The sequence below is a fragment of the Lolium perenne genome, chromosome 3 (genome assembly GCF_019359855.2).
Source record: "Lolium perenne isolate Kyuss_39 chromosome 3, Kyuss_2.0, whole genome shotgun sequence".
Classification (NCBI taxonomy): domain Eukaryota; kingdom Viridiplantae; phylum Streptophyta; class Magnoliopsida; order Poales; family Poaceae; genus Lolium; species Lolium perenne.
Window position 1 is genome coordinate 296,967,343 of NC_067246.2, and position 10,856 is coordinate 296,978,198.

Here is a 10,856-nt window from a genome sequence, read left to right on the forward strand (position 1 = left end):
AAACAAAAAATTTCCTACCGCGAACACGCAAGCCAAGCCAAGATGCAATCTAGAAGACGGTAGCAACGAGGGGATGATCGAGACTCACCCTTGAAGAATTCCAAAGCCTACAAGATGAGGCTCTTGTTGCTGCGGTAGACGTTCACTTGCCGCTTGCAAAAGCGCGTAGAAGATCTTGATCACGGCGCCACGAACGGGCAGCACCTCCGTACTCGGTCACACGTTCGGTGTTGATGAAGTCGACGTCCACCTCCCCGTTCCAGCGGGCAGCGGAAGTAGTAGTCTCCTCTTGAATCCGGCAGCACGACGGCGTGGTGGCGGTGGTGGTGGAGAACTCCGGCGGAGCTTCGCTAAGCGTGCGGGAGCGTTGGAGGAGAGAGGGGGCGGCTAGGGTTTGGGAGGGGGTGGCCGACCACTAAGGGGGTGCGGCCAGGCTGTGGTCTTGGGGTGGCCGGTCCCCTCCCCTTGGCCCTCATTATATAGGTGGAACACCCAAGAGTTGGTCTACAAGTCTTCGAATAAGACCCCAAACCAAAACCTTCCATATGACATGAAACCTACCCAAGCTAGGACTCCCACTAGAGGTGGGATTCCCACCTTCCCTTGGGAGGGGGTGGCCGGCCACCATAGGTGGAGTCCACATGGGACTCCACCCCCTAGGGTTGGCCGTCCATGGTGGTGGAGTCCCTTCGGGACTCCGCCTTCCAAAGTGACTTTCTTCCGGAATATTCTAGAACCTTCTAGCACCTTCCATAAATGCACCGGATCATTTTCAAACTCATAAAATGACTTCCTATATATGAATCTTATTCTCCGGACCATTCCGGAACTCCTCGTGATGTCCGGGATCTCATCCGGGACTTCGAACAAATCTTCGAACTCCATTCCATTTTCAAGTTCTACCATTTCAACATCAAACCTTAAGTGTGTCACCCTACGGTTCGTGAACTATGCGGACATGGTTGAGTACTCTCTCCGACCAATAACCAATAGCGGGATCTGAAGATCCATAATGGCTCCCACATATTCAACGATGACTTTAGTGATCGAATGAACCATTCACATACGATACCAATTCCCTTTGTCACGCGATATTTTACTTGTCCGAGGTTTGATCATCGGTATCACTCTATACCTTGTTCAACCTCGTCTCCTGACAAGTACTCTTTACTCGTACCGTGGTATGTGGTCTCTTATGAACTTATTCATATGCTTGCAAGACATTAGATGACATTCCACCGAGAGGGCCCAGAGTATATCTCAACTCATACTTTCCGGATACTTAATCCCACCTTTATAACCACCCATTTACGCAGTGGCGTTTGATGTAATCAAAGTACCTTTCTGGTATAAGTGATTTATATGATCTCATGGTCATAAGGACTAGGTAACTATGTATCGAAAGCTTATAGCAAATAACTTAATGGCGTGATCTTATGCTACGCTTAATTGGGTGTGTCCATTACATCATTCATACAATGATATAACCTTGTTATTAATAACATCCAATGTTCATGATTATGAAACTAATCATCCATTAATCAACAAGCTAGTTAAGAGGCATACTAGGGACTCTTTGTTGTTTACATATCACACATGTATCAATGTTTCGGTTAATACAATTATAGCATGGTATATAAACATTTATCATAAACATAAAGATATATAATAACCACTTTTATTATTGCCTCTTGGGCATATCTCCTTCACTTCTGAGGTTGACTCTCTTCATATATTGATGAACTCGAAACTTTGTTTCAGCAGGAAAAATGGGTGCAAATTTCAGACTTCACGAAGCTGAGGAGGATCGTCTTCTCGACACCCTTTCAATCCTTGAGCTTCATGGGGATTTAGCGCGCAGCAGCATTGCTAGTGCGCGAGCCGCGTTCACACGCCTCTTCCCTTACTTCTTCCCCAAGCAAAAACAGCCGGATACTTTCTCCGAGCTCGCCAGGCGCTTCCTTCCCGAGGAGGATCTTAGATTGGCTTTTCGGCAAGAAAACTTAAAGGTTGGAGTCGAAGGGACCATAGCCCTAGTTGCCGAAAGTCAACAAAATGTCGACTGGGCGAAAGCTGACGAAACACAAGGAATAAACAAGGAGAAGTGGAAGTCCTTGGTGAAGGCTGCCAAGCCGCATTCGAAGAAGATTCTCTCCTTCCTCGGATATAAACCAACTGCTTCTTCTAGTACCTCCAAGTCGGAGGTCAAGTAGACCAACTTACCCCTCCATTTGTCTTCTTTTTCTCTTTTGATAGATGTCGATATCCTTAAGATATGTGGCTGAATCCTCGCTTATGTAAATATTTCGACTTATGAATGAAAAAGAAGAAATCTTTATTTAGTAATTGATGTCGACCTTTTCTTTCTTCCAGTTGGTGTTTGATAATTGCTCTAAGACTACTGGACCATCCACTGCTTCTCCTGCTACGTCTCACTCGAAACGGATACCTGACGATGTTTTCCTCGATGATTCTTCGTGTGCTAACTCAAATCACTTAGAATTAATTGAACTTCATCAACAACTCCAAACCATGAAGAAAACAGTCCCTTATTGTCATGGAACAATCCCGTAAATCTTCTGAGCGGGAGAAAATAGCCCTTCAGCAGGCTCAAGAATCCTTAAATTTGAAAGAATCTGCGGTTACCAAGGCCTTACAGGCTGCTTCTCGAGAAAATTATATGCTTGACCTGCTGACTGACGTAAGTTTGGATATGGCGGGTGAGTTCCTCCTTTTGTGTTCCTTTTCCTTTCCTTGCGTACAAGTTTTTCAATCCTCACTATACTTTCTTGACATGATTAGGCTCCTTTTTGGATGCTACTGCCGAAGATCAGCGTGTTGATGCGAGATCCGAAGTTCTTCTTCGTCTTTTTTCTCTTCCTTTTCATTTTCACCTCCAAGGAATTCAAGACATATTGCGCAGAGGTAGGCATAAAATTACACTTTGCATCGGTTGGACAATACAAATTTCAATCATATTTTATCGATACCTTGCCAGGGGGTGTCATGTGCATAGTAAGAAATTGTATTGTTTACTATTACTAAAAATGATAATTTTATTGAAAGGACGTTACAATTTTAGTTCCACAAAGTAAAGACGTCAGGAGTAGGGGTGTAAACGGATTGGATTAGATCGTATTTCACTCATACCATATCATTTACCATATATTTTTCTCGGATTTATATCGGAGCGGATCTTGATCGATTTTGGATTCGAGTGCGGATATACTGGACTGGGCTGCGGATTCGAATCAGAAACGGGGGAAATCCAACCAGAAACAAAAATAGTCTGATATATGCTCTCATCAGTAAATAGGTATATTTTTTGCAAATCCTGAGAAGGATTTAAACTTTTGATCTTGTGTAGTTAGGAAAAATATACACAATTTACGTAAAAAACCAACATTGATATAATTAACTAATAAACATGCTCGCCAAATAAAATTTGATGACTCAATAACTACTAACCTTTTGAGATTGGCCTTGGCTTTTGACTCAAAATCGGATTATCTGGTTTAAAACCTTCGAATTAACCTAATTAAATTTCGGATAATGCATGTCCTCGTGCTATTTGGTACACCATATGTTATACCGTATCCGGAGTACCACTTCGAAATCGGATATCTGTATCCGCCGGATTCTTTAAAATCGGATATGAACGCCTTAAAACGGATTCGGGGCCGGTTTCGGCACGAAAATTATCCTATCCGTTTACACCCTAATCACGAAACATCGAATTTTATAGCATAACAAGGGATAACAATTGTAAAAAAAAATGCTATCTGGTAAAGTTGCCCGATCCTCAATAAGAAAACATAGAATTTTTTTTTTGAGAATAAGAAAACATAGATATTTTTTTTTTTGCAGAAAGAAAACATAGAAATGAACGACGCTGCTCCCTACACCTGCTGAGTGGGCCCATCAAAGCCCTTTTGGGCCGTATTGTGAGCCCGTAAGAAGGCCTCCTTTGTTTTGTAGCTCCGCACTACAGAGTCTCTTGTGGAAAGAAAAAAAAAACAATTGCGCTGCCTCTAGTCGTCGTCGTCGTCGTCGTCGGAGTGCTCGCGAGCTCGAAACCCTCGGTCGGTCGGGGGCGGGTGAGATGGCTCGATCTCTTTCCGCCGCGGCGGCCATCGCCGTGGTCGTCCTCTGCCTCTCCGGCATCTGCCGCGGCGCCGAGCGGCTCGGGACGAGGGAGTGCGAGGAGCTGGGGTTCACCGGCCTCGCCCTCTGCTCCGACTGCACCGCGCTCGGCGAGTTCGTCAAGGACCAAGGTACGTCACGCGCGTGGCTGCCTCGCCCCTGCATCTGCATCCACTCGTCATGTGATGATGATGATGATATGGTTCGCGATCTGGACCGAGCAGGGCGTAGGGGTGATTCGGATGCGATTTAGTATCTTTCTCAGCTCGACGGATTTGTAGTACGAAATCTGTGCGGGTTTGATCGGGATGCCAACTATATTTAAGTTGCGGCTGGCAAATCGGCTCTCATTAACCTAAGGAAGCCCACTTAAAGTGTGAATTTAGGATTTTTATTGGACCACGGAGCAATGCGCCGTTGATAAAGAGATCTCAAATTTCCATGCGGAGGCAGGACTAGTGTGGACCTGGAAATGGAATTGGTCGATTCGAGATTCTTTGATGATGACTTCTCCAAGAGATCTGGGAACAAGTTCCACCTTCTGTAACGGAAGCTCGAAACCAGCTCCGAAGCTGTGATCTTGTATTCAGTTTGGGCCTGTGGCTTGTGGGAGAGTATGAATTGAAGGGCACATTCCGCACATTCCACGTTGATTCTACTGAGAAATTCGAGCCTTGTCAGAAGTTGTAGAACATGGTGGCGTTTGATATTTTTTTTAAGATAAAGGAGGCAAAACTCCTGATCTCTGCATCGATTAATGAACACAGCCAAGGTGGTGCTTAATAAGTGGGGGAATCACTCTTATTCCGTCACATCTAAAAGAAAGTTCAGCACACTGTTCGTCATGGAACATCTTTTATTTCTGTCATTGTATTTTTTAAGAATTCATCTAGGAGCATTTACATTGAAAAGCTGTTTTAATGTGGAGAACTGTACTGTGTATAGTTTGTTCATTGCTTGTCTTGGGTGAAATGTTTTGTTCAGTTGCTCTGTTAGGAGTGAATGACCATCTGTTACTCTGTTAGGGTAGCAACTAATGATGAACTTATTTTCTTCACCGCTCCTTGTTCCAATAGTCTTACAGCATATTTGTTTTTGTGGTTGCAGAACTGGTGGAGGACTGTCGTAAATGTTGCACGGAGGATGATTCAGATGATTCTATCAGCAAGGTATCTCTATGAATTCTGACTAGGGGAAAAGTGTTTTTACTTGTCATAAGCTGCAACCAGGACCAGTTTTATGTTTTTCCTGATTTAGAATCCATTTTGTATTATTTTCTGACTGTATCTTGATTTATAGTATGAATAATCCTAGGATCTTATCAGGTTAAGTTTTTTTTTCTTCTTAAAAGATATATATTGGCGGTAAGACGTGCCAAACAGCGGGTTATAATATATTCATTGCATGTTTATAGACGAACTTGTTCTTTAGGATGTTACCTGCTGTTTTTAAGGCTGCACTTGAAAGTATATCCTACACTACTTGAGATTTATAGCATTCTTTCAAGGCTGATAATGAGCACTAAACATACGATATATCAGTGTACTTCTACTTGATAATATCTTCTGGTGCTTGGTTTTGCAGCTTGTATTCTCTGGTGCAATTATTGAAGTATGCATGAGAAAGCTGGTGTTTTATCCGGAAGTTGTTGGATTCCTCGAAGGGGACAAAGATGACTTCCCTTTTGTACAAACCCGGTATGCTTATGGCTCTCCACCAAAGCTCATAATGCTTGATGACAAGGGTGACCAGAAGGAGACTATAAGGCAAGTTCTTCTTAACTCGAGATTCTGAGTGCTAGTTACCTGTGAAGAATAACATGCATTCTTGAACTTCTTCCCAATGATAATAGTAAAAAGAACCCTTCTGTCTTAATCCATTACCATTTACCATGTGTCACTTATGGTTATGTTTTCTGTGTGTAACTTACTGCTATGTTTTCTGCTACCTGTCGTTTCACCATGTTTACTTAATTCATAGTATGATTTGAATGCTGATGCAGTAGGCTAAGAAATATAGATCTGTTCTTGCCCGGGTACTGCTGTGGATTTAACATAAATGCACTGACATTAAACTCTTTGTGTTTTATGTTGCTGCAGTAGAAAGTTGAGCACTAGGTCCTTGCTAAAGTCTCGTAGCTTGTTGTTTATTGTATAATTTGACACCCCCCTCCCCTGCTTATATGCTAAACATATTTTGTCTCTGGGTAAAACCTGTGATTTCACTTAATTAATTCATTGACTAAAACCAACTGAATTTCAGGATCGATAATTGGAAGCGAGAGCATATTCGCCAATTCCTCAAGGAGAAAGTGAAGCCAGCGAAATCGGACAGCTGATTAATTGTGTCAAGTTCCTCGAACTACCTATATGTATGTTGGCTCTTCTGCAAGCAAAATCGTGGTCATCGGTGATCTGTACCTTAAACCTTGTAGCATGCGTACACCTGAACTGCTTTTACGGTACAGCCTGTTGTATATGATGTGCATTCGTCTTTCGCTGTTAGAAAACAGGCTGCTTAAACTGTAATCTACCACTAAACGTATGCTATCAGTCTAACATGGAATGCTTCTCTATGTTTTCTTGAGCTTTACCCTAAGAAAGACTACAGGGCAATGAGCAAAATTATACTGCCACCATCTTTTGTTACTTGTTCAAATAAGCAGGCCAGTAGTCTGGTGAGTGGTGATTATTTTGTTTGCACAATTTTTTTCCTATCTCGGCGAGTCAGGTCCAAAAATGTGAAAGTACTCCCTCCGTCCCATGAAAAATATCTTCGATTTATCTAAATTTCAATCTATCTAGACGCTATTTAGTGTAAAGATCGAAAAATATACCAAAATCTGGATGGGGTAATCTATCTGCAACACAGGAAACTGTACGGGCTTGTTTGGTTCATTTGTTCATTTGCCACAGCTGATAGAGACATGCTGCATTTTTTGTAGATTCAAAGATGTTTAACACCTGGGAATTATTTGGATGAGGTGTAGATGTAATTTTTTCCTAAGCTTCGAGTTGTTAAAATTTGAACCAAATACAAAAACTTCATAGAAACACCTGTCCCCAAACAGCCTCGATGCTCACCTGTCATAGGCACGGCTGCCAGCCAAGGTCTATCCAAAATAGGACTCAACGCCAATTCATATCCTGTGACGTTACAACCAATTCAGCAAGGCACATCGCGGTAGGCAACCAAACAAGAGCTTAACTCATCGTCCGAGTCATCATCATCACCACCAGCATGGCTGTGTTCCTCCAGACATAAATGTGGGCGCCGAATTTCAACTTGCATCAACCTACTTGTTCTAATGGCGATAATTAATTAAGAAGGGAAATGTACTCATCAACTTGCATCTGTAGCTTGTAAATTGCTCTCATATGTACAGTTGAGCTTGACGGGTGGGTGCTGTTGTAGCTACTCCATCCACAATCCATCTAATTTTGCCTACATTTTCCTCCATAAGATCCGCAGAAGCCGAGGGAAGCTTCGCTTCGCAAGCTTCATCTTTCTCTCTTGGTGGGTAACTGAATCTAGTGCCGAGATTGACACAGGACAGGTTTGATTTGAGCGCCGCGGTTTTGGTTCCAGGTTCAGGTAATCCCCTACACCTGTAGAGAGAACATGTTAGACTTACTCGAAATAAAGAACATGTTAGACTGTTGTTGCCTTCTTCAAATAGAATGCAAATGTCTACGTGCAAGGGGCGGAAAAGTAGCAGAAGAATAGTCAGTCTGAATTGCTAGAACGGTGGAGATTTATAAGAAATTAATACCTGTCTTCGCCTCCGATGTTGATAAGTATAGCAAGAGCGTGCTATGACATAACATGGAAGAAAGAATCCCGCAAACTGAAGAGTCGCCTGAAATCAAAGAAATATTTAATGTCCTCTATGTATAGTGCCATATGAAAGCCAAGTTGAAAAAGCATAATACCGATCTAGCATAAAACATGTGAAATAAGAAAGTAGGTTATATGAACTCACGCTGAACAATACCGTTGCGTCTTGTAGCATGCTAACATCTCGCACAATCACTATTACATGACGCACAAGCAGGAGGAACATCAACTGCAGCAAAAACCAACATTATTATTGTTCATCCTACACACTAATAAAGAAAGGTTTACTATGAGAAAGTTCATGTAACATACAATTAGAGCAATAGTCCGGCAGCATGTGGCACCGCTCGAGTTTGAGGACACACAGTCATCAAATTCAGCGTGCAACAGCTGCTGCTCGGCGATGGCAATCGCTAGGAAATGGGATTCGTGGGGATCGATTCTTCCAACCCAGCTTTGCCTGGTCATAAACAAAGAGTCATCGCTTCAGAACATGTACTTTTAAAAGGGCATCTGGAAGCAAGAGTACGAACATCTACATTGCCATGGAAAATTGTGGTGGAAGGCAACTGTACTGCTCCCCTCAAACGACAAAATATACTAGCTGATATTGGCAATTTCATCAAGTGATAAGGAACTGCAGCAGTTCAGTACCTTAGATCCATGCTCATTTCATCTGAACAACATTTGGTTGGAGGGAGGATATAGTTGGGGGAGTAAACCTGCAGGTAAACGGAAACATAAATAAACTCTCGAAGACTCCATAGAGAATTACAGAATACATAAGGTAAAAGTCAGCAACATTTTATTTTCTTGTGCTGTGCAGTTTGGCCTAAAATTGGACTGCTCATAATTCAGAGTATTCTTCTGCAGTGCAGCATTACTCTGTGATGACTGGTAACCTTGTAACAGAAGAAACAGAAATACCGACCTGGTTGCAGATTTCGCATGTAATGTTCCCCTTCTTGTTGCACCATCTCTGTATGCATTTCCTGTGGGCGAACTGCAGTTCAACCAACAGCAGTTGAGCAACACAGTGACACACGATTAGCATTTTATTCAGAAGGGTAATCCCAGGTCACGTGCGAAACCAACGTGGAAGAAAACAATCAGTTGTTCAATTATGTGACAACTGGAAAGACCAAGCAATAATTTGGATGGATAAACATGGACCAGCTACTGGAAACTCGAATGTTTGTTCACGCAGGGAAACAGTACGATACGAGTATTTCGTTCGTCACCAAAAAGGCAAAACACATTCTCGTGAATCCGTTCGATCGAGATGGCACTGTTCTGGACCCTGCTTAACAGAACTTTGGCTGCTCCTAATCACACTAAATTCCAGTGTGGAGAGATGTCCAGTGCGGAAAACAACAAAAGAAAAGAAAAACTAATCGAGCAAAACAGAGTGATAGTAGGCAGTACCGAGCAGCAACACAAATTTCAGGAAAAAAAAAAGGGGGAGGGATGCACCTAACATCAACATTAAACAAAAGAAAGCTTTGTCTAAAAGAAATGAAAGAAAAGAAAGGAAAACACAGGACCGCAAAGCACAACCTACAGTGGACTGTAGGAAGTATCAGAGAAGGGATGGAAGTGGAACTAAGAAAAGAACATCTTGACAATCTTTCCATCTCTCTGAAGAACATATCAAAGAATCGTCAGGTTTTCACTTCGCTATTACAATTTACAAACCAGTACACTTCAGTTCGTCAACAAGGAAGAAAACAGACATCCACCAAGCGAAAGGGGGAGAAAAGGGGGAGGGAGGGAGAGGTGAAGGTCACCTTGAGCGTGCCAGTGCAGGCGCAGGGGGAGTCCATGGCTTCTTCCTCCCCCTCCTCCTGGCATATCCGGCACTCTATCGCCCCCTTGCCGTCCACGCCGACCACAACCTCCACCAGACCCTCTTCGCCGGAGCAGCCAACCTTCTCCACGCGCGCCATCTCTCTCGCTCTCGCTGAGTCGCTCGCTTCCTCGGAGCAGGTCGCAAGAAGGAGCCAAAAGGCGGGGCCTTTTCTAGCTCCCAGGGACAACTACTCCAGGAACAAGAGAGAGGGTGAGATGGGAGAAGAATACCAAGCCAGTACTAGTATTTTTCTTCTTCTTGGTCGCTGCTGCTAGAGTGCTACCAAGTATTTTATGGTTTTGTGGAGTTTTTACTCCTGCTACGAGTACTAGCTTGCGGTTTGGGTTCTTGTGGCGTCCAATGATGGGGGAGTGATTGGGCGGGCGTGTGGTCATCGTGGGGTTAGTGGACAGTGGGTAACTTCCACTGCAGCTACCAAAGCTAGTGGGAGATGAGACGATATTGACGCTCTACTCCTACCTGCTCTCTACGGCTCGCTAGCCTCGACCTCTCTCTCCGATGCATGATTTTTATCTTCATTTTTCCTCGATTGGAATGAGTGCACACGCACACACGCGCCAAGACATGTGCGATGATCTTTTGCATGGTTAAAATTTTGTGCACAAGTGTAGATCTTTGCAGGGTTTGTGTGTCTAAGAGCATCCCCACTCGTTGGCCCTCCTCACGCCCAAATCCGGCGAATTTTTCGTCCGGATTGGAGGAAGATTTGGCGTGGGGAGGAGTAGTTTCCCAGTCGTGTGCTCCCCAAGCGGCGTTTCTCGGGGAAAAAGAGGATGGCTCGGGGAATCCGGACGAAAGAGGAGACACGTGGGCGTGGGCGGTTGGTTTAACCGTCCGAGTCCTCGAGCGCGCCGGGGGCCGGGGATGGCGTGGGCTCGCCGGATGGATGAAGGGTCAAATCCGGACGAAAACGAGGAACCGGGGGCGCGACTGGGCCGAATTTCGCCGTCCGGATGGAAAAAACGTCGCTCGGGGGCCTCGTCGGGGGGACGAGTGGAGATGCTCT

General features: G+C 43.9%; 2 protein-coding genes across 2 annotated transcripts; one reads left to right on the forward strand and one right to left on the reverse strand.

Annotated features, from left to right (window-relative positions):
• Nucleotides 1-4,007: 4,007 nt before the first annotated feature.
• Nucleotides 4,008-6,639, forward strand: LOC127345072 (uncharacterized). The gene is made up of 4 exons (XM_051371480.2): nucleotides 4,008-4,274; nucleotides 5,251-5,312; nucleotides 5,728-5,909; nucleotides 6,406-6,639. The coding sequence occupies exons 1-4, from the start codon at nucleotides 4,103-4,105 to the stop codon at nucleotides 6,479-6,481; spliced, it is 492 nt and encodes a 163-aa protein (XP_051227440.1). The 5' UTR covers nucleotides 4,008-4,102; the 3' UTR covers nucleotides 6,482-6,639.
• Nucleotides 6,640-7,341: 702 nt separating this feature from the next.
• Nucleotides 7,342-10,134, reverse strand: LOC127345071 (uncharacterized). Its single transcript, XM_051371479.2, has 7 exons — nucleotides 9,768-10,134; nucleotides 8,912-8,983; nucleotides 8,635-8,702; nucleotides 8,293-8,440; nucleotides 8,126-8,209; nucleotides 7,916-8,002; nucleotides 7,342-7,751 (listed from the first exon to the last, which is right to left on the reverse strand). Exons 1-7 carry the CDS (start codon nucleotides 9,924-9,926, stop codon nucleotides 7,746-7,748), a joined length of 624 nt encoding a protein of 207 aa, XP_051227439.1. The 5' UTR covers nucleotides 9,927-10,134; the 3' UTR covers nucleotides 7,342-7,745.
• Between the last annotated feature and the right edge of the window lie 722 nt (nucleotides 10,135-10,856).

Excerpts from the sequence above, each read along its gene's own strand:
- LOC127345072 (XM_051371480.2), top strand. The coding sequence starts at position 4,103 with ATGGCTCGATCTCTTTCCGCCGCGGCGGCCATCGCCGTGGTCGTCCTC. Across the intron at positions 4,275-5,250 it reads CGAGTTCGTCAAGGACCAAG|AACTGGTGGAGGACTGTCGT; the intron begins GTACGTCACGCG and ends TTGTGGTTGCAG. Across the intron at positions 5,910-6,405 it reads GACCAGAAGGAGACTATAAG|GATCGATAATTGGAAGCGAG; the intron begins GCAAGTTCTTCT and ends ACTGAATTTCAG.
- LOC127345071 (XM_051371479.2), bottom strand. The coding sequence starts at position 9,926 with ATGGCGCGCGTGGAGAAGGTTGGCTGCTCCGGCGAAGAGGGTCTGGTG. Across the intron at positions 8,441-8,634 it reads GAAATGAGCATGGATCTAAG|GCAAAGCTGGGTTGGAAGAA; the intron begins GTACTGAACTGC and ends GTTTATGACCAG. Across the intron at positions 8,003-8,125 it reads ACGCAACGGTATTGTTCAGC|GCGACTCTTCAGTTTGCGGG; the intron begins GTGAGTTCATAT and ends CTTTGATTTCAG.